This window comes from Primulina huaijiensis, chromosome 17 (assembly GCF_012295235.1).
Source record: "Primulina huaijiensis isolate GDHJ02 chromosome 17, ASM1229523v2, whole genome shotgun sequence".
Lineage (NCBI taxonomy): Eukaryota > Viridiplantae > Streptophyta > Magnoliopsida > Lamiales > Gesneriaceae > Primulina > Primulina huaijiensis.
The window spans coordinates 5775648-5800027 of NC_133322.1; the positions used below are offsets into that span (position 1 = coordinate 5775648).

At 34.5% G+C, this 24380-nt stretch overlaps 1 protein-coding gene and 1 long non-coding RNA gene across 2 annotated transcripts; one reads left to right on the forward strand and one right to left on the reverse strand.

Annotated features, from left to right (window-relative positions):
• Nucleotides 1-21760: 21760 nt before the first annotated feature.
• LOC140963621 (protein OXIDATIVE STRESS 3-like) lies at nt 21761-22635 on the reverse strand. The gene is made up of 2 exons (XM_073423013.1): nt 22316-22635; nt 21761-22135 (listed from the first exon to the last, which is right to left on the reverse strand). Exons 1-2 carry the CDS (start codon nt 22546-22548, stop codon nt 21877-21879), a joined length of 492 nt encoding a protein of 163 aa, XP_073279114.1. The 5' UTR covers nt 22549-22635; the 3' UTR covers nt 21761-21876.
• On the forward strand, nt 22062-22446 carry LOC140963622 (uncharacterized). Its single transcript, XR_012172716.1, has 2 exons — nt 22062-22191; nt 22268-22446. It is a non-coding gene; the product is annotated as an uncharacterized lncRNA (long non-coding RNA).
• Nucleotides 22636-24380: the final 1745 nt, after the last annotated feature.

Below are 24380 nucleotides of genomic sequence, written 5' to 3' on the forward strand. Positions count from 1 at the left end.
CAATCTCACTTGGATATTGCCAATTGATGATCTTCAAAGAAGTTTTGGATTGATAATGAGAAAAAAAGTTGGCCCTTCGATAACATGTGTCAACAAGTGGTTGCTCGTATGCAATACAAGCAATGAACACTTTTCCACAACTGAATCTGCGTACCATTCATTCCTCAGTAATTTGGTCATAACGAAACAGACCACAATAACACCGCAGAATTCCTTCCATACATCAAGAAGAAAAGGCGAGACTAATTACAAAGAAGTTAGGCACCCAGATCATATCTCTAAACGCGAGGAAACATATCTGAATTATTGAAATCTATATACACAGCGGGAGATCCATGGATCAGAATTGAGGAGGGCGTGTGGAGTCAAGCACCAACCACATCGCGATCTTCGATTTTCATATCATTGGCATCCATGGCTTCCTTGTCCGCCCATCCCAGCTCGGCCTGCGAGTATCCGTCGCCTGCCCACGTGAATTTTCCGCCATGGCCACCTTTCTTAGGGGATCCGTTGACTCCTGTGGCCGATTTGCGGTCCTTCCTCGGCTCGGGGCCGTTGGGCTTGACGCTCGATTTGGAACCCTTGCTCGTGTTCTTCATCTTCTCTGCTCCACTGATGTTTTTTTTTTGGTCTTTTATTATTGGGAGATACGGGTCAGGGGCGGAGTCAGGATTAAAAATTATGTGAGGTTGGCTCCGTTTCATACTGTATTTAATAAAATAAATAATTAATTAAAAATTTATAATAAAAAAATATGTAAACTTTGATTTCATGAAAACATAGAACAAGAGTATTTAATACCTTCAAAAACATAGAGCTAAAACACTACTGAAGCTGTGCTATTCGATTCTTCTTAGAATAAAACTCATTAATTATTAAATTGTTATCAATTTTTTACACCAAATCTCGTTCTATGTAAATTACCATATATAGAATATCCGAAAAACTATGTTTTCATCTTGTTACGAAGAGTTGTTTTAACAAGTTTCATTGATGAAAATGCTCGTTCCATGGTTGCTGTAGAAACGGGACGAGTTAAAACAAGACAAATCAAGCTGTCAATTAAATAAATATATCAGATTTGATAAATAAGTAAATGACGTAAATAAAAATATATAAATCACTTGTTAATCAAATCATAGGTTCCTGACAATTAATCTTCGACATAATTCAGAAATAGTTGATAAATTCTGAAATCTTTCATGGTCAGCAACATCAAGTTTATAGTGATCCACTTGCATTCTCAAGTGATGCAAATCTTGTTAATCGAAATCAATATAATAAAATTTCTCAACAAGTCATAGATATGATCAACATTAAGAAGCTTAAAGTTTTCTTTAGGTTTCAAAACACAACTAAGTTTAAGAAGTTCAATTGTCTCATCTTTAAATCTATTATTAAGCTCTTCAACTTGAAAATATATTGTAGTTGTAAATACATTAAATCGATAGTGGTACTCAACTGTGATTGAATCATTTTTTTGATAAGAACGACTTGTACCAGATTTTAAAAACTAAAACAAAAATTCCAATTAAAAAAATTGATTTTTTTTAAATTAATTCAGCTCGATGAGTTCTTTGGGTTGAAATTGATATTTTGTTCACCCATAGATTGAATTAATGTATGGCCTTATCTTAATTCCAAAAAGGATTTTTCAAATTTTTTACTCTTAAGAATCATTGCGATCAAAAGTCAAAGTCAGTTTACATCATTTTTTAAAACCAACGGTAAAAAAACATTTGACAAACATCAAAGAATAATATGGACATTAATAGAAAACATAAGGCTTGATACATCATTTAAGTCATTATGAACAAAATTCAAATCATTGATAAATCATATAATATCACATACTATGATTCACATGAAAAATTGGCGCAATTTCTCAAAATAATTACTTATAAACATACACTAATTCATACTCAAAAAATTAAAATTCTATAAAACTTTTAGTATTAATATAAATTAAATAAAGATATAATAAAATATGTAGTAACTGCATAATTGTATTATCATATTTGTGTGTTATTGTAAATATAGTATAAAAATATATTTGGAATTTGAAGCTAATTTTAAAAATCAATTTACATTAGGTTCTTCAACCTTTTGAGCAAAATGCGAGCGAAAGTCAAATTTAATTATAGATATTTGCGAAATATCATTTTAAAAAATTACTCATAGTTAACAAAAATTTTTCAAATTTGTATCAATAAAGTAAAACTAACAAAACACAAAAATAAGGTAAAAAAATACAAAAAAATCAAAAAATTTTAAATTTGGGTGGGGCTGGAGCCCACCTTAGCCCAAGGGTGGCTCCGCCCCTGTGCCGGGTGGGTTATGTACTTTGACAAGGACTTGAACGAAATGGATAAGAACAAAAAATTAATTATTTTTTATATTTTATAAATCGAACTGATTAACGAATTTTTAGAATCGATTTGATAAATATTTAACTCGAATTTGAATATATTGAAATAGCGTCGAACCTAAATATGTTTGAACATTTTTTTAACCGAACTCTATCCAAAATTATTGTGTTCTATAGTTCGTGAACCGTCCGCAAGCTTTAATATTTTATTATTAATATGATATATTTATATATTAAATATATACACATTTCTAGCCTTTCACTCATCTCGAGCTTTCAAATCTCCATTCTCAAAATTATTTATCCGAACAATAGTTCGAATAGCTCGTGAAAAAATAGTTTACTTTTTCATTATTAGATATTACATCTATTACTATATGATAGAGGGTGAGTCCTTGATATTAACATGTTGATCTCTTGTAATGGCAGAAATTGTCATATGATTCAACGAATGTTTAAAAACGACATGTTAGTATATTTGTATAACATCAATTAATATAATATCTCACATGTATAACTAGAAGTGTAAATTCAAAATGACTTGTAAAAATATTCGATATGTATTGAAAATTATAAAATTTGAGCTGAACTCGAACATATAGAGATAAATTACTTTGTTCGATAATATATGAACTTCAATATTTTATTAATATAATTCGTTCTAAATAAATATAGTTTTAAGTCTTTTTAAATATTTATTTTAGAATAATAATTCGATATAAAATATATTTCTTATGTATTATTATAGGCACATAGTACAGTTATTCTCATGCTTGATTTGTATAAATTTTTTAATATTTGGTTCCATACACAAAGCTAAACGTTGAAGGAAAAATTATATTTGATTGACACAATTGATTTGATTAGATGTGGTTTTCATATATTATTTTGTATAATTGGACAAGATCAATTTAGAACTAGCTAGTTTCCTTTTATGGTGTAATCAATTGTAATAATTAGGAGCATATTAGTTGTATATATTTCTTGTAAATGGTTATTGGTTAATACATACGAAAATTCTCAAACTTATCTCTTTTATATTTAAGATTTTTACATGGTATCATAGCAAGAATTCTGAATAAAATAAATTTCTGCTGCAACAATGGGAGATGAAGTTTCGATGAAGGAGAAAGGAACCAACCAATTAGATTCTTTCATCTTTTACCACTCTGATCACCTAGATTTAGTTCTTATCTCCAAACTACTTGATGGAAATAATTATGGGCAATGGAGCCGCGTGATGCGAATAGCTCTAAGTGCCAAGAACAAAATTGGTTTTATCAACGGGATCGTCATGAAGCCATCGAAAAACGATGACAAATTCCAAATATGGGAGCGCTGCAATCACATGCATGGTGCTTTCCTGGATTCTTAATTATGTTGAATCTGACATTGCTGGAAGCATCATCTACATAGAATCAGCTGCTGATGTATGGAATGACTTACAAGAAAGGTTCTTGCAAGGGAACGATACCGGATTTCTGAAATCAGTCAAGAAATTTCAGAACTCCGACAAGGACAACAATCTGTGTCAATTTATTATACCAAGATGAAAGCCTTTTGGGATGAATTGACTTCTTATCATGATCCAATCGGTTGCGATTGTGGTGGCCTCAAGGGTCTTTCCGAAAGAGAAGAAAAAAAAAGACTCGTGCAATTTCTTATGGGTTTGAATGATTCTTTATCCACAATCCGCAGATCCATGCTCTTGATGAATCCTATTCCCGATACTCGAAAGACTCATGCCCTTGTCTTACAACATGAGAGGCAAACTGAAATGGCTGCAAATCGAGATAACTCAGTACATGCTTCAAATTTGCAAGACCAAAGACACGCAATCAGACGACTAATAGAAAGATAACTAATGCAGAATTCCGTCGGCCAGCTGGTGGCATGAAGATCTACTGTATCAATTGCGAGATGGATGGACACACCTTCGATCGCTGTTTTTACATTTATGGATTTCCTCCATGACACAGATATCATTGAAAGGACGTCCAACCAAAGGGAAGAAAATTTGCAAACTCATCCATTGCTTCCAACGTGCAGATGAGTGAAACCAAACAGTTGACAACGAAAGAATATAATCAAATCATGGCTCTCTTTCGCAAAGACACTGGTAACATTGAACCTCTTACCAACACTTCAGGTATCAGTTCTATTTATACGAACAACACATGAATTTAATCCTGATTTTTGTGTAATGATGGATTTAACTACGAAGAAGACGATTGGACGAGGCAGACAGAATAATGGCTCGTATTATCTCATGGAAAGCCAAAGTCTTCGTCTTTGCAACACATCAAAATATACACCCGACATTTGGCACAAACGTCTTGGTCATCCCTCTATCCACCCACTTCAATTTGTTAGAGTAGATACCTTGCAAGTCAATTGTTGGCTAGAGATTTTATTGAATCATTTGTAATAAACAATCTTTATTTTAATATAATTTAATTTTTAATGGTTTCGTTTCACTTATCTGTATACCCATGCGATCAGCATAGATAAAGTCCTTGATTATGCTTTAATACAAATGAATCGTAATTCGATGTTGAAACTCATTTGTAAACACTGCATATTCTAAATTCGTTCTTAGTCGATTCAGCCGCCTAAAACATGGATAAAAGTCGCTTGAGCTCGAGACTAGCATCTGTGATGTTGTGTACTGCGTTTCTTGGCAAGGGCATAGAGATGTCCAAACATGCAGATGAGTAGTCATATGATGATTATACCGAACAACCCTCTATCGGACTTTCCAAGTGGTTATCATTCATCGAGAGGATAAGTATGTGGTTATGATTGTACACCATTAGTCCTTACGACCTGAGACAACACTGATGCTCTATATGCTAGGGCTGTGCTTTGACTCGTTTACCGGCTCCAGGAGAGTCATCAAATGGCGAGGTTGTGTACAGTTGCGACACATATAGGAGCCAGTGCATTGTAGTCGGGGATTCGCCGCTCACCTACGGGTGTGGATATCCTATGTGATCTGATGAAATAATAGTACGTGGAATCTCTGGACAGAGTATGAGATGTACGTTGGAGAAGGAGTTCTCCAATAGTACATGCGATGCCACTATTTATATGTGTCACATAGTTATCGAATTATTATGCAACCCTCAATGAACCAATGGTTGCAAATTCGATCGGGATATATGAGATGAAGGGACTGTACTGTACGTTAATCATAATCGACTGGCTCTTGTAGGCACTATCAGTGATACCTGGGGAATCATGGGACGATGCTACTAGACGCTCTTACCATGATTCGGTGGGTTTAATCAGAAATATTATTTCTGACATTCTCATGATCAATTGTTGATACATAGAATGAGGCAAATAAGGGTAAGCCCGAATAAAGGATTATGTCCTGAATCACAAGTAGTTGTGAACTCACGGCTAGTTGTATCCTTGAACCATTGAGGGTCACACAAGCACTGGATCATTTGTTCCCGTTGAGAAAAAATAAATTCAAGGAGTTAAATTTATATTATGATATAGTAAATTCATGGAGTTGAATTTATGATAATTAAATTTCGAGAAAATAAATTCAAAGAGTTGAATTTATGAGATAGTAAATTCAATAAGTTGAATTTATAAAATTTGGAGATAATAAATTCAAGGAGTTGAATTTATAAAATTTGAGAATTTAATTTATTAAACTCAAATGTTGAGTTTATTAAATATTAAATTTTGGAAGTAATAAATTCAAGGAATTGTATTTATAATTTAAATATTAAATTCAAATGTTGAATTTATAAGGGATTTAAGTTAAATGTAATGGGTATATGCATAATGTGCTTGTAGGAGTACAAGATCAACATACATATTATTAAGGTTCTTAATTGGACTTTAAAAGATTAATTAATTAATTAAACTAGTTGGACTAGAATAATTAATTGATTAAGCTCATTAAGTATTTAATTTTATTAATGGTCTATATATATGTGTATTATGCTTAAGGTTAAAAATAACTCATTCATAATTTTTTTGAAAAACACTATCCTCCACATGAAAGGATTTTTCGAAAATCCTCCTCTCTTTTTCTCTCATATTTTCGGCCACATCAAAGAGGTTTTTGATTTGAGCCACCTCTCGATTTTTAATCTTCAACGATAAATCATTCTATACTTTCTAGTGCAAGTTAGAAGAGGAACAAGTAATCCAGTCGTGGACCGGATTAGGAGATTGAAGAATGAAGAATTGAAGAATGTACGTGGGATTTACAAAAAGAGCTACGTTTGCTTATATCGACGTAGTTGGAGCCAAGTGAAAATTGTTCACCAAAGGTAAAAGTTTTAAACATTCTATGTATGTTTAATTTATAAAATCATACGAGTGCTCAAACAAATATATTTTGATTGTCAAAATAAAATAAAAATTTTAAACTTCCGCTGCGTTTTGGGCACGAGAAAACCGAGATCCAACACAATTATTATCTAAAACTATTTCAGAAATTTCTTTAGATTCAAATAATGTTTGTGATATTTGTCATCTGCAAAACAATCTCGTTTACCTTTTTCCGTTAGTAAAATTTCTAGTGTCAAATCTTTTGATTTAAAACATTGTGATATTTAGGGACCTCATAGAATTTAATCTTATCATGGAGCACGATATTTTTTGACAATTGTCGATGATTATTCTCGTTGTACTTGTGTTCATCTTATGCCTCACAAATCTGAAACCCAATCAATCATAAAGAATTTTTTTTCTTGGGTCAAAACACAACATAACAGCACAATTAAAACTTTAAGATCCAACAATGTTCAAGAGTTTCTTTCATTGCAAAGTTTCTTCAATGATAATGGCACTGATTATCATCGATTTTGCGCTTATACACCTCAACAAAATAGGGTAGTTGAACGAAAGCATCGTCACCTTTTACATGTAGCTCGTGCCATTCGTTTTCAAGCCAATCTTCCATTGAAATTTTGGAGGGAACACATCAAAACAGCATACTACCTTGTTAATTGTTTACCCACACCACTCTTGTCCAATACAACACCATGTGAACGATTACATGATAAGATCCCCTCTTATTCACACTTACGCGTCTATGGTTGTCTTTGTTTTGCCACAAACCTCCAACCCACTCACAAGTTTGACATCCGTGCACGATGTTGTGTTTTTCTTGGGTATCCATCGGGACGAAAAGGGTATCTTCTATATGATTTGACTGACAAAAACACTACAAAAAAAGGCAAAAGACAACGGTTAAATACCATTGTCGTAGCTCAAATAAAACCATTGTTAAAGGCCTTGTGGTTAAAGGGTGTGCTCAAAGACAACGGTGAAAAACCGCTATCGTAGACGTCTGAAGACGACGGTGAAAAACCGTTATCGTAGATCTGTAAAACCGTTGTTAAAGGTTTTGTGGTTAAAGAGTTCGCTCGAAGACAACGGTTTGAAGTGTTGTCGTAGCTACAATTCACAAACTAATTAGTGACGGTTTATGCAAAACCGTCGCTAAAATTAGCGAAGGTATTCATGCAAAACCGTCGCTAAAATTAGCGACGGTTTTTTATAAAGTTCGTCGCTAATTTTAATGACGGTTTGGAATGATTTTTGTCGCTAATTTTTTCAGTAAAATTAAAAAAATTTACTTTTAATAATTTAATAAATATAAAAAAAAAACTTACAATCTTACTATGCTAACAGTTTTCTGGTCTTAAAAATTTATCAAAAATTAAAGCGAACAAATTTACCTTAAATTGAAACTAAAATCGTGTAAGAGAAAAAAATTTTAAGTGTTATGAAATGGTGTGAAAGAAATAGACCGAAAACTCGGATATTTATAGACAGTTTGCGACGGTTTTTGATTTAACCGTCGCTATTAGCGACAGTAATTTCATAAACCATCGCTATTAATGACAGTTAAACAAACATCGTCGCTATGAGCGACGGTTATTTATAAAATCATCGCTAATTTAAAATTTGCAACGGTTTTACAAACCCGTCGCTAAATTTAGCGACGGTTGTTTACCAAACCGTCGCTAATTTAAAAATTGCGACGGTTAAAAACCGTCGTCGTATTCTTAAAAAAACGCTCATAGACAACGGTTTTTAAAAACCTTTTTAAAAACCGTTGTCGTAGAAAAAAAAACGCTCATAGACAACGATTTTAAAAAATCGTTGTCGTAGATATATCAAAGACAACGATTTTAAAGAAACTGTTGTCTATGAGCGGATTTTTTTAAGCTACGACAACGGTTTTTGTTAAAACCATTGATAAAAGTAAAAAGACAACGGTTTTAATAAAAACCATTGTCTTTGATGTGTTATTGAATGCGTATTTTCTTTTAGTGTTCCCTCTTGAAATATAAAATGTTGGATGTTCTTCTCGTTGCATTAAACTAAATGATCTGTTTAATTCTCTTCTTTGTCCGCCGTAGTTTATATTCTAGATGAATCACTCAAAACCAAGTCAGGTGTATCCTTTCTATATTTCACTTTGCAGTTTGCACCACTAGATTAAAATATCAACCTGCTTTCATCTGTATTCAGTTGAAAGAAATAGATATCTTGAAGCTATATATACACTGAAAAACAATCCATGAATTTAAACCTGAATAACTCATGTATTTTTTTCTTTTATTGCTAGCCACTTTAATTTTATATTAATTACTTATATAAATGTGGAATGAACTAATAATTTTTTTCTTAAACATAAGATGACTGAGGATTAGCAAGGAATTGGGCATGCGCTAGATCATCGGAGACAGTTCTATATGTCTTTTTGTAATGGTAGTGAGAGTTGTTTCGTATGCTAGGATACTTATGAAGATGGTGCAATGATTGAGTATCCAGGAACTTGTCCGGGACATTTTCTTCATTGGGATTGTCGTCGAAATTTATTAAAAGCGAATTTCGGGTGTCCGATATGTCGTAACCCTTACGATGCTACTCGTAGGAATGATGTTTTTGTTCGTCTGACTCTTCTCTTACGACTTGATAACACATCTACTATGATAGAGATTCCTCCGGGCATAAGAGTGGATGAGATTGGCAACCTTATAGGACGAAGGGTACCCTCGCTACAAAAAAAAAAAAGCAAAAGACAACGGTAAAAAATCGTTGTCGTAGGTAAAATGAAACCGTTGTTAAAGGACCTGTGGTTAAAGGGTGTGCTCAAAGACAACGGTGAAAAACCGTTGTCGTAGACGTCTAAAGACGACGGTGAAAAATAGTTGTCGTAGGTCTGTAAAACCGTTGTTAAAATCCCTGTAGTTAAAGAGTTCGCTCGAAGACAACGGTTTGGAGTGTTGTCGTAGCTACAATTTGCGACGGTTTATCAAAAACTGTCGCTAAAATTAGCGACGGTATTCATGCAAAACCGTCGAAAAAAATTACTTTTAATAATTTAATAAATTTAAAAAAACTTAAAATCTTACTATGCTAATAATATTCCTGGTCTTAAAAATTTACCAAAAATTAAAGCGAAAAAATTTACCCTAAATCGAAACTAAAATCGTGTAAGAGAGAAAAATTTTAAGTGGTGTGGAAGAAATAGAACGAAAACGCGGATATTTATAGACAGTTTGCGACGGTTTTTTGTTTAACCGTCGCTATTAGCGACAGTAATTTCATAAACCGTCGCTATTAGCGACAGTTAAACAAACACTGTCGCTTTTGTTTAAACTTTAAAACCGTCGTTAAATTTAGCGACGATTTTTGCCAAACCGTCGTTAATTTTAAAATTGCGCCGGTTTTGCTCAAAACCGTCGCAATTTTTAAATTAGCGATGGTTTGGGAAACAACCGTCGCTAAATTTAGAGACAGGTTTGCAAAACCGTCACAAAATTTAATATTAGCTTCAAATTTTATAAATAAAAAAAATTTCGAAGACAACGGTTAAAACCGATGTCTTCTGCCATATATAAACAATAAGAAAAGACAACGGTTTACAAAAACCGTTGTCATATAACTAAAAAAATCAGTTGAAAGACAACGGTTTAAACAAACCGTTGTCTTTGACCCTTTACAAAACACATATAGACAACGATTTTTAAAAATCATTGTCGTAGTCTTAAAAAAAACGCTCATCGACAACGGTTTATAAAAACTGTTGTCGTAGCCTAAAATAAAACGCTCATAGACAACGGTTTTAATAAAAATCGTTGTCTTTGATGTGTTGTTGAATGTGTATTTTCTTGTAATGTTCCCTCTTAAAATATAAACTGTTGGATGTTCTTCTCGTTGCATTAAACTAAAGGATCTGTTTAATTCTCTTCTTTGTCCGCCCTAGTTTATATTCTAGATGAATCACTCAAAACCAAGTCAGGTGTATCCTATCTATATTTTACTTTGTAGTTTGCACCACTAGATTAAAATATCAACCTGCTTTCATGTGTATTGAGTTGAAAGAAATAGATATCTTGAAGCTATATATACACTGAAAAACAATCCATGAATTTCAACCTGAATAACTTATGTATTTTTTTCTTTAATGGCTAGCCACTTTAATTTTATATTAATTACTTATATAAATCTGGAATGAGCTAATAATTTTTTTCTTAAACATAAGATGGCTGAGGATGAGCAAGGAATTGGGCATGCGCTAGATCATCGGAGACAGTTCTCTCTTTGTAATGGTAGTGAGAGTTGTTTCGTATGCTGGGATACTTATGAAGATGGTGCAATGATTGTGCATCCAGGAACTTGTCCGGGACATTTTCTTCATTNAAAAAGCAAAAGACAACGGTTAAAAATTGTTGTCGTAGGTCAAATAAAACAGTTGTTAAAGTACATGTGGTTAAAGGGTATGCTCAAAGACAACGGTGAAAAACCGTTGTCGTAGACGTTTAAAGACGACGGTGAAAAACCGTTGTTGTAGGTCTGTAAAACCGTTGTTAAAGTCCCTGTGGTTAAAGAGTTCGCTCGAAGACAACGGTTTGGAGTGTTGTTGTAGCTACAATTTGCTACGGTTTTGGAAACCGTCGCAAATTAATTAGCGACGGTTTTTCATTTTTGAAACCGTCGCAAATTAATTAGCGACGGTTTATAAAAAACTGTTGAGGATCGGATTGAGTTTAGAAGGGGGTTGAATAAACTCAACGGCGAACTTAATCGATTTTTCAGAATGATGTGCTAGAGTCCTGTTAGAGATACTAGCAGATTCTTGTTCAAGTTTAAAGACCAGCAGATCACAAGATAATGTGCGGAAACGATCTGTTGGTTAGTGAGTGAAAAATCGTGAAACAGAAAAGCAGTAGATGGCACAAGGTTTGTTTCTGGAAGTTCGAAGATGAATCTTCTACGTCTCCCCTTCTTTTGTTTCCAGAAGGTATCACTAAAAGACTTTGGTGAATACAGTACAACAATTGTACGCACGCACTTCAACAGGACTTACCCTTCGCCTACTGAAACTCTTAGTTTTACAACTCAACTACTTGAAAGATCTTAAGTTCTGGAAAGAACTCTTTTCCAGTTACAAATTCTTCTATTAATGAAGTGAATAGCTTAAGAAGAGATAAAGAAAATAGCTAGCACAAAATGATCTCAAATGATCAAGTGTATGCAATGAAGCGTGTGCTGCTTTTTCAGTGTTGAGCTTTTGAGATAACTGAGAGTTCTAGCGATGCTCGAATGATATTCTTTGATTGAGATTCGTTCACTACTTGTTTCTTGAAAATTGCTCCGTCTTCATATATAGGCTTAAACCAACGTTAAAATCTGAACGGCTCTTTTGACTTTTCAGTTATTCAGCTTTATTGCTGAAAATGGACCTTGCAGAATACATTAAACCAATCATTCTCAGTTCATACCAAAAATGGTAAGCCGTCTTAAATGTTCCCGTACAACATTTAATGGCATTAAATAAAGCAATAAATGCTAGTATCACGTTAATAGATTAACGGTAATATTTAAAGACTTGAGATACGCAACAATCTGCTAGTGTCTATTTCGGGTTTCTGATTTTAACTAAGAAGTCATTTGTTAATTAGATTAAGCAATACTTGATAAGTGCTGCTACTGGTTTTAGCGCGGTACAAGTGCTTCTGATTTTCTGCTTATTTACATCTACTGGTTTTGTACTAGCATCTCCAAAACAAAATTAAGTCTAATAATTTCTCCCTTTGTGGTGATGCCAAAACCTAGATGTCCCTTAGAACGTTAGTAGAATTGAGAAAATAGATTACGAAGCAATTAGTATCCAGAAAATCAAGACAAAACAATAAAATTAGTTTGTTCCAATATCTCTAAAAATAGCTTCATCTGGATTTTGATCCCTTCCAGAAGAATGAGGTCTGCTGCTACTCGCTCCAGTTCTATCTTCAGCAGTTCTATCTTCTTCCCCCTTTTTGGCATCATCTGCAATGACCCTGGCAATTAAGTCATCCATTCTCCCAGATAAGTTGTGGATGCCATAAAAATATTCCCCCTCAATTAATGCAGTAATTAAACACCAAACGACTCTTGGCAAACTTTCAATCTGAACCATTGAAAATGAACAGTCGCAAGGATCTTTATCTCCTTTGAATACCACTATAAATACCTGCACAAGTTAAACAAGGTTAAGCGTACATAAGATCAAATGAAAACTAATGTGAATGAAGAAGCAGAATCTGATCCAGAAGTCGAAGCAAGAATGTTCAGAAGATAACTTGCTGCGTTTTCTAAGAAGACGTATGAAGATATCGTTCTTTATATAATGATTCTTGGATCAAACTCCTGGAGTTGTAATGTGAACAATCAAAGAGATTGTTTTCTCTTATTAGGATTGGGATGCAGCATCATTTCCTTCCATAAGCATTCTAATGCAATAAGAGAGTGTTGGTGGATCGATGATACTGAAAAGCTTAGTAGGATAATCTGTGTAATCATTCTGTTGATATCTTCAATTGTACCCCTGTAATGTAATGCATCTGATTATATGAATAAACGATTTTGTTTTTCCATACCTCTTGTGTTGTTCTCATTTCTGAATATTTCTACTGGATTAGAATAAAGAAACGGAAGACACGTGAAAACAGAAGATAATAAACAGTAGTTATGATAAATCAATTAATCCAAGAACATTACGAAAATACGCAAATTTATTCTCAGGAAGTGGTTTGGTAAAAATGTCTGCGGCTTGCTGATCAGTAGGAATGTATTCCAGACGAATATTCTTGTTTTGCACATGATCTCTAATGAAATGATGTCTGATATCAATGTGCTTCGTTCTGGAATGGAGTACTGGATTATGCGATATAGCAATTGCACTGGTATTGTCACAAAATATGGGTGATTCAGAAGCTTGAACTCCATAGTCTTTAAGTTGTTGTTGTATCCAAAGCATTTGAGAACAACAGCTTCCAGCAGCAAGATACTCTGCTTCTGCAGTAGACGTGGCTATGGAAGTCTGCTTTTTGCTAAACCAGGAGATCAACCTGTCACCAAGAAATTGACAAAAACCACTTTTGCTTTTCCTATCCAGTTTACATCCTGCATAATCAGCATCTGAGTATCCAATAATATTAAACAATGAGTCTTTGGGATACCAGAGGCCTACATTTTGAGTACCCTTCAAATATTTTAAAATTCTTTTACCAGCAATGAAATGTGATTGTTTAGAATTTGATTGAAATCTAGCACATATGCAAACAGCAAACATAATATCGGGTCTACTGGCAGTAAGATATAACAATGAGCCAATAAGACCACGATACTGAGTTACCTCTACTGGAGTTCCCCCTTCATCTTTATCAAGTTTGGTAGACGAGCTCATAGAAACTTTTTCAGTAGTTCCTTTGTATACTTAGCTTGATTGATGAAGATTCCAGTATCAAGTTGCTTAATTTGAAGTCCTAGGAAAAATGTTAATTCTCCCATCATGCTCATCTCGAACTGTTCCTGCATTAACTTGGCAAACTTTACACATAATTTGGGGTTAGTTGACCCAAATATAATATCATCAACATAAATTTGAACTAATAATATGTGCTTGTTTTTTACTAGGGTAAACAAAGTCTTATCCACGGTACCGACAGTGAAATCATGATCAATAAGAAATTGTGAATGTGTGTCGTACCAAGCCCTAGGTATTTGTTTCAGACCATACAATGCTTTATGTATTTAAAAACATGATGCGGTAATAGATGATCAGAAAAACCTGGAGGCTGTTCAACATAGACTTCCTCTTGTAGTAGACCATTGAGGAACGCACTTTTCACATTCATCTGATACACTTTGAAATTTCTAAAAGCAACAAAGGCTAAAAATATTCTGATAACTTCGAGCCTAGCTACTGGTGCAAAGGTTTCATCATAGTCTATTCCTTCTTCTTGTCTGAATCCTTGTGCAACCAGTCTTGCTTTGTTTCTGACAACTGTTCTTTCTTCATTTAGTTTGTTTCTAAATACCCACCGGGTTCCAATGACAGCTTGGTGAGATGGTCTAGGTACTAGAAACCAAACTTTATTCCTCTCAAATTGATTCAGCTCTTCTTGCATAGCTTCTATCCACTTGGGATCCAGAAGAGCTTCTTCAATCTTCTTTGGTTCATCTTGAGAAATAAAAGCAGCATGCATGTATTCATTCATCGTCTGCCTTCTGGTCCTTAGCGGAGCTGTTGGATTTCCAATCACCAAAGATGGAGGATGAGATTTTCTCCAAATAAAAGGATTTAGATTATCTTTATGTAAAGCAGTAGATTGTTCTGGAATATCAACTGCTGGTTCTGGAATGTCAGCTGCTGGTTCTGGAATGCCAGCTGCTGGTTCTGCCATATGAATGTCTGGTTCTGGATTTTGAATGTCCTTGACACTTGCTTCTGCATCATCTTCACTGTCTAGTTCCAGATGAACCCTGTCTAACCTGTTACTTATATTAGATATGTTAGTAATCTCGGGAGCACTGTTGTCTTCATCAAAGACAACATGAATAGATTCTTCAACATTGAGTGTTTTATTATTGAAAATTCTAAATGCCTTACTAACTGCTGAATATCCAAGAAATAATCTTGCGTCAGATTTTGAATCGAATGCAGCTAAATGATTTTTACCATTATTATGCACAAAGCATCTACAACCAAAAACATGAAAGTAAGATACATTCGGTTTACTCCCTTTCCAGATTTCGTAAGGAGTCTGATTATTCCTCTTGTTGATTATTGTTCTGTTTTGTGTGTAGCAAGCAGTATTAATAGCTTCTGCCCAGAAGCGCTGATAGATGTCTGCATCTGCTAGCATTGTTCTAGCAGCTTCTTTAAGTGTTCTGTTTCTCCTCTCAGCTACTCCATTTTGTTGAGGCGTCCTGGCAGCTGAATATTCATGATGAATGCCCTGTTCATCTAGATAAACCTCAAGAGTCTTGTTAGTAAATTCAGTACCTCGATCACTTCTGATTCTAATGACAGAAACTGATTTTTCATTTTGAATCTTTTTCAGAAGTTTGATCAGGAGGCTACTGGTTTGATCTTTTCCAGCAAGAAAGATTACCCAAGTAAATCTAGAAAAATCATCAACAACAACAAGGGTGTACCTCATTCCCCCTAAGCTCATGATAGGGATTGGACCAAATAAGTCCATATGCAATAATTCTAAACACCTTGAGGATGATTTGCTGCCTTTATTTTTGAAACTAGATCTTACTTGCTTACCAAGTTGACATGCAGAACATACATGATTCTTAACAAAATTTATGTCTGGCAATCCATCGACTAAGTTCTGCTTTTTGAGATTGTTGATAGACTTGAAATTCAGATGATTCAATCTCTTGTGCCACAGCCAGTGTTTATCACTTAGAGCTGCAACTAAACATGTAAGAGCAGTGATATGATCTATGTTCCATGAAATTTTGTAGGTGTTGCCTTTTCTAACTCCGGTTAAAACAGTAGAGTCACCAGCATTTTTAACTGTGCAAGTGTGCTTCTGGAATGCTACTGAAAATCCATTATCATATAATTGACTAATACTGATCAAGTTATAACAAAGATTTTCAACTAAGAGTACATCCTTAATAGTGATGTTACCATGGATAATCTTACCCTTACCCACGGTTTTATCTTTTGATTTGTCCCCAAAGGTTATCTCTGGTCCAGCACAACTCACTATTTCTGATAGTAGACTCTTCTGTCCAGTCATATGTCTGGAACATCCACTGTCCAAATACCATGTTGAGTTACTGATCTTGGTTTTCTTCACTTGTACCTCTCCGGATGTCGAGGTTGATTCCGTATTTGCCATCAGACATTTGATCTCATCTTCATCACTGTCACTTGAATGGCTTTCAGAACCAGAAGATTCAGAACTTGAGTCTGCCCATTTGGACTTACTTTCTTCTGTAATCATTGCCTTTCTGTCTCTTCTGGTCTTTTTATCATTGTTTTTGACACCCTTCTTCTTCTGGTCATCCTTCTTTGGTTTTGGACAATCAGCAATGAAGTGTCCAACTTTTCTGCAGTTAAAGCATGCCATATCACCAGAAGGTGATTCTTTTTTGAAATTGCGGTTGGGACTTTGAAGTGTTCTGTGATTCTTTCTCATGAATCTGGAAAACTTCTTAACAAATAATCACATTGTGTCATTGCTTATCTGTTCAGCGCTTCTCTCAGAAGTATTCTCTATAGCAGTAGCAGAAGATGAACTTGGGGCAACTGTAGCAGTAGAGTTAACAGTAGCTGCGAGAGCTTTGGTTGGTGGAATTGCTAAGGGCTCTTATAAACTTCGAACTTTAAGTTCAAACTAATATGACTTCAGATCTGAGAACAAGTCATGCAGTTCTAACTTGTTTAGATCCTTGGAAGCTCTCATTGACATCGTTTTGACGTCCCATTCTCTGGGTAGGGCTCTCATTACCTTTAATGCAACTTCTCTGTTGCCAAAATCTTTTCCAAGAGCTGAGAGTTCATTTACAATGCTGCTGAAGCGTTCATCAAACTCATTCATTGTTTCTCCAGCCTTCATCTTCATATTCTCAAACTTCTGCATGGCTACGGAAAGTTTGTTTTCCTTAGTTTTTTCGTTTCTTTCACAGATCTGAATCAATTTTTCCCAGATTTCCTTGGCAGTAGGACACATCTTGATTTTTCTGAAGGTATTTTTGTCGAGTGTCTTGTACAGAATGTCCTTTGCAACGTTGTCAAGATTGGCTTTCTTCTTGTCCTCACTTGTCCATTCCTATCTTAGTTTTTCCAGCATCTGAGGTGCGCCTTCAGTAATAGCAACAGCTGGATTTGGCTTTAAGATCTTTAATGGACCATCTGTGATGACATACCACATGTCATCATCTTGAGCTGCAAGATGGGCTTGCATTCTGATTTTCCAGTCGTCAAAGTCTTCTTTTGAGAACATTGAAATTTTGCTGAAGTGAGCCATGTCTGTTAAATATTTTTCAGAACAAGAATAACTAGCTCTGATACCACTTGTTGAGGATCGGATTGAGTTTAGAAAGGGGGGTTGAATAAACTCAACGGAAAACTTAATCGAATTTTCAGAATGATGTGCTAGAGTCCTGTTAGAGATACTAGCAGATTCTTGTTCAAGTTTAAAGACCAGCAGATCACAAGATAATGTGCGGAAACGATCTGTTGATAAGTGAGTGAAAAATAGTGAAACAGAAAAGCAGTAGATGGAACAAGGTTTGTTTCTGGAAGTTCGAAGATGAATCTTCTACGTCTCCCCTTCTTCTGTTTCCAGAAAGTATCACTAAAAGACTTTGGTGAATACAGTACAACAATTGTACACACCCACTTCAACAGGACTTACCCTTCGCCTACTGAAACTCTTAGTTTTACAACTCAACTACTTGAAAGATCTTAAGTTCTGGAAAGAACTCTTTTCCAGTTACAAATTCTTCTATTAATGAAGTGAATAGCTTAAGAAGAGATAAAGAAAATAGCTAGCACAAAATGATCTCAAATGATCAAGTGTATGCAATGAAGCGTGTGCTGCTTTTTCAGTGTTGAGCTTTTGAGATAACTGAGAGTTCTAGCGATGCTCGAATGATATTCTTTGATTGAGATTCGTTCACTACTTGTTTCTTGAAAAGTGCTCCGTCTTCATATATAGGCTTAAACCAACGTTAAAATCTGAACGGCTCTTTTGACTTTTCAGTGATTCAGCTTTATTGCTGAAAATGGACCCTGCAGAATACATTAAAGCAATGAGTCTCAGTTCATACCAAAAATGGTAAGCCGTCTTAAATGTTCCCGTACAACATTTAATGGCATTAAATGAAGCAATAAATGCTAGTATCACGTTAATAGATTAACGGTAATATTTAAAGACTTGAGATACGCAACAATCTGCTAGTGTCTATTTCGGGTTTCTGGTTTTAGCTAAGAAGTCATTTGTTAATTAGATTAAGCAGTACTTGATAAGTGCTGCTACTGGTTTTAGCGCGGTACAAGTGCTTCTGGTTTTCTGCTTATTTACATCTACTGGTTTTGTACTAGCATCTCCACAACAAAATTAAGTCTAACAAAAACAATCGCTAATTTATTCATGCAAAACCGTCACTAAAATTAGCGACGATTTTTTTATATAGTTCTAGCGACGGTTTGGCATGATTTTCGTCACTAATTTTTTCAGTAAAATAAAAAAAATTACTTTTAATAATTTAATAAATATAAAAAAAAAACTTACAATCTTATTATGCTAACAATATTTCTGGTCTTAAAAATTTACCAAAAATTAAAACGAAAAAATTTACCCTAAATCGAAACTAAAATCGTGTAAGAGAAAAAAATTTTAAGTGGTGTGGAAGCAATAGAACGAAAACGCGGATATTTATAGACAGTTTGCGACGGTTTTTTGTTTAACCGTCGCTATTAGCGACAGTAATTTCATAAACCGTCGCTATTAGCGACAGTTAAACAAACAATGTCGCTTTTGTTTAAAATTAGCGACGGTTTTAAGGAAAACCGTCGTAATTTTAAAATTAGCGGCGGTTATACAAAATCGTCGTAATTTTTAAATTAGCGACGGTTTGGTAAACAATTGTCGCTAAATTTAGAGAAGGGTTTGCAAAACCGTCGCAAAATTTAATATTAACTACAAATTTTATATTAACAAAAAATTTCGAAGACAACGGTTTAAAAAACTGTGTCTTTGACCCTTTACAAAACACATAAAAACCGTTGTTGTAGCCTTAAAAAAAACGCTCTACGACAACGGTTTTTAAAAACCGTTGTCGATAGATATATCAAAGACAACAGTTTTGAAGAGACTGTTGTCAATGAGCAGATTTTTTTAGGCTACGACAATGATTTTTGTTAAAACCGTTGTTAAAAGTAAAAACACAACGATTTTAATAAAAACCATTTTCTTTGATGTGTTGTTGAATGTGTATTTTCTTGTAGTGAAAGATGATCACTTCTCTAGACGTCATCTTTCATGAAAATATTTTCTCATACTCAATGATACCCCATGATGACCTAAGCAATATAACAGTATTACCAAGGCCATTTGATGGCAATGTAGGAACACCATCAATCATCTCATTCACACAAAACAACAACTCCCCTATGAATATTCCACCTCAAATCATACCTTTAGACATAGAGGAAGAACGTACCACATAATACATCAAGCGAAACTTTGTTGGAACCAGATCTTCGGATATCCACACGACCAAGTTAGTATTACCACTGACTCATCTCTTCTGGTTAAATCTCACACTAAACACCCAATATCAAGGTATGTGTCATATTATAATATTTATCCCTATCATCGTACATTCACCTATAATGTATCTGACTTGATCGAGCCAGAAACATATGAGCAGGCTTGTAAGGACCCGAAGTGGATTGCGACAATGGATGCTGAAATTAATGCATTAAAAGCAAATAAAACTTGGTCTTTCATTTTGTTTCCCATAGGACATCGTCCTATTGGATGCAAGTGGGTATACAAGACCAAGTACAACTCTGATGGTACTGTTGAAAGATACAAAGCTCGTTTGGCTGTAAAAGGGTACACCCAACGAGAAGGCATTGACTACAACGAAACATTCGTCGTCGTGAAACTTACTACTCTTCGATGCATTCTTGATGTTGCCTCTATTCGCAGTTGGGCTCTTCACCAAATGGATGTTCAGAATGCATTCTTACATGGTGATCTTACCGAAGAAGTTTATACGCAACCTCCCCTTGGTTTACGTCGATAGGGGGAGCCACTTTTATGTCTACTCCACAAATCTATATACGAGTTAAAACAAGCATCACGATCTTGGTTTCAAAAGTTCTTTTCTGCTATCATCAAGTTTGGTTTCCAACAGTCACGAGTTGATTACTCGCTCTTTTCACACAAGTGAGTGGAAGCTCTTTCACAGCCATTCTATTATATGTTGATGACATGATTATCACAGGGAATGATCAAAGAGCCATCGATAATGTGAAGACTCCTAGCAACTTGCTTCAAACTGAAGGATCTTGGTATATTAAAGTATTTTCTTGGAATTGAAGTGGCTCGGTCTAAAATGGACATCTCTATTAATCAACGCAAATACACACTTGATCTCCTTCAAGAATCAGGATTACTAGTTGCGAAGCAAGCTAAATTTCCCATGGAGCAATTACGAGATTTGGGCATTGATCATCAGCAACCAGTCACTTTACATAGTGACAATCAAGCAGCTATGCACATTGCTGCCAACCCAATTTTTCATGAAAGAATCAAACACATAGAAATAGATTGTCACATTATGCAGGAACGAATCAATAAAGGAGAAATTAAGACGGCTTATGTGTCAAGTGAAAATCAGTTTGCTGATATATTCACCAAGGCACTCTTTTTATCTTCATTTCATACATTTGTTGGCAAGTTGGGTGTTCTCGACATTCACGCTCCAACATGAGGGGGAGTGTTAAAAGGAAAAATTATATTTGATTGACACAATTGATTTGATTAGATGCGGTTTCCATATAGTATTTTGTATACTTGGACAAGATCAATTTTGAACTAGTTTCCTTTTATGGTGTAATCAATTGTAATAATCACAAGCATATTAGTTGTATATATTGCTTGTAAATGGTTATTGGTTAATACATACGGAAATTCTCAAACTTATCTCTTTTATATTAAAGATTTTTACACTAAATTTGATTAAAATATAGATCAACTCGTTGCTCCAAGTCCCGGATCAAAATTCCCTAGCTCATGGCAAATGAAATGAATAGTACTACGTACCCTTTAGTTCAAGAAAATTTATACATTGTTGATTTTCGAAATTCTAATAAAGTAGTTTTGTAATTTCAAATGTATCGTGTAATCGGTTTTTAAAATTCAAATGTAATGTATGATCTATTGTATAATCTATCGTGTAACCCTAATGGTACATAAAACATAACTTTTCATTCAAAATCCTAAAAGTCATAAACCAATAAAATATATCTGCACAAGATCAGATAATAAATATGGACGATGCCATTTTCTTTCTTTTTCACCCCATAAACGTAAAAAAAAAAAAAAACCATTACAAAAAGAAATATAAGTTACAAAGTACTAGCAAAACCCTTCAAAATATTGTTAGACCCAATATATAGAAGAAAAAAAAGGAGTACAAATATACAAAGGTGATCAATTTTTACAATTGATGACCACGTTGATGCCAATTTTAGTGGCCATAGAAGGCGACAATGATGTTCTAGGGCATTTCTTTGTTATGGTAGCCTTCGGACCAAATTTGTGGTGATTCAAATTCCCCCCATAGCTCTTGCACGACTTCATTCTTTCCATGTAAGAGCTCTCCTTCTTTGCAAGATCTTCTAGGTTCTTCACACTTGCTAATGACCCAAAAGTTTGTGATTTCCCATGATAGTATTTGGATAGACCCCTCCTACACAAATCAAGTTTCAGAATATATACTGTAAGCTTGGCTAAAAACAAATCATGGTAACTGATTTCCATTGTTTGATAAGTACATCTTTACTTAAGTCTTTAATACTACTTGTGTAAGCAGAAAATATAGCACAAAACGGAGCAGATGATAATCGGAGTTTAGTGTGAGTTTGCTTACTTGATAGGGAGTTGGGACATGAGCTCTGCCAACTCAAAAAGAGGTCCGAGTTGAGGGGAAGTAGAATCAGAGCTGGAAGATGGTGATGATGCATCATCTGCTAGCTCGGAGGATGAGGTAGAAGATGAATCGACCGAATCATTCATGGAAGAGAAGGATGACTCCATGGATCCACAATACTCATCTGCCTTCTTCGATCCCATTTCTTGGAAATTCTTCATTTCTTGTGCCATTGATTAAGAAAAAACCCAGAGAAGGCAAGATAGAAGAGAGATGGTTGTTTGTGAGGATAAGTCCCTTTAATGTCATATAAAATAATGTCATCATGTTTGTGGATTATTATATATGGAAATGGGATGCAAGTGGATGCATATGTGGCTAAAAATGAGTGGGTTTGATTAGATGTACACTTTTGTAATATCCATAAAAATGGGAGGCATTCTTGGTTTGAATCACACATTGTACAAAGGAAGAGGATAAGGTCTGTGTGTTTGAATCCATCCATATCCGAGTCACCGATGTGCCTTTGCCTTTGCACTTTGGGGAGACTAAGGTCACCATCTCCCGCAACTTTTGTCCCCACAAAGTTATGATACCAGGCACACTTTAGTGGTTTTGGTTTTGGTTTTGGTTTTGGTTTTGAAAATTCCACAGTTTAAAGATTATTATGCCAACGAGTCCTTCACTTTCTTGAATTTGAATTTCATTATATGATTTTTATATGAAAGGAATATTTTATCCTATTTAATCCATATTCTATCTAATTAGAAATTTTAGTATTTTGCATTTCTAGACGAATTAGAATTGATCAGATGATAAGATTTATTCCTAGATAATTTTATTCTTGGGATTTATCACACATAATTTAATTTAGGAACTTATCTCTAAAATATAACATCCTAGATTTGAATAGAGTTTTATTCCTACTAAACTCTTGTTTCTTTGTTTGTACAAAGTGGATATTTGTGAAAAGATATTTAGGGCAAAGATGGAGATATGTATAGATGGGAGATTGAGAGAAGAAAAGCGGACAAATTTTTGAGGATTGATACGCAGCTGCTGGAGGATTTTCTGAACACACAAGTTTGGTATTGCAGACTTTCGTGTGAAGTGTTTGAGTGATTGATTCACACTGATATCGTGATGTTGATTGGTGTTGACGATACTTGAAGAACAACAGTGACGCAGAGTGTTGATCGAATAGTGGTTTTCGTTTGGATTTAAGCAATACGTGTTTATCTTATGCATCTAGCTTTTAGTATTGGTTTATTTTGATGCATTTTAATTCATTGGAGGTCGAAAGAATTGGTTTTGTTATTCTCTCTAGTATTGTTTTGTGTAAACGATTTACATATTTGTCTAGTGAATTTTTGTCATGAGACGTTGCACAAATATTTGTACTTGTGCATAGTTTACGTATGTGTTACAAATTAATTCCCGCTGCATGTTGTGTGCTCGTGTTGACAACACCCGCTGCATGTTGTGTGCTCGTGTTGACAACACCATAGCACAACACTAACTTCTGATACACATAATATTTTAATTTTCTGTACGTTTATGGTCAACATTTTTGAACGCCATAACAATATTTTCAGTGTCACGCTAACTCTAAAGAAAGAGTGGGTCTCATGTGAGACTGTCTCACGGATCTTAATCTGTGAGACGGGTCAACCCTACCCATATTCACAATAAAAAGTAATACTCTTAGCATAAAAAGTAATACTTTTTCACGGAAGACCAAAATAAAATATCCGTCTCACAAATACGACCCGTGAGACCGTGTCACACAAGTTTTTGTCATAAAAAAATATGATCAAAAGACGATAAAAATATAAGTTAATGCACCAAAATCAAATTTAAATATTTAGTTGATGTCCAAATAAAAAATATTTTCCCTAAAAAACGACCAACATATATATATATATATAGAGTTTTGATATGCTGCATACCTACTGTGCATACTTATGTGAGCACCAATAAGGCGTCACTCATCTATTAGATGCGCAATTAAGTATGTAAGTATTTATCAATGTTATTTTCCCAAAAAAAAATAAAAATATATTAT

Coding starts and splice junctions, on each gene's coding strand:
- LOC140963621 (XM_073423013.1), bottom strand. CDS start 22,548: ATGGCACAAGAAATGAAGAATTTCCAAGAAATGGGATCGAAGAAGGCA. Junction 22,136..22,315: donor ATGTCCCAACTCCCTATCAA/GTAAGCAAACTC, acceptor TGATTTGTGTAG/GAGGGGTCTATCCAAATACT.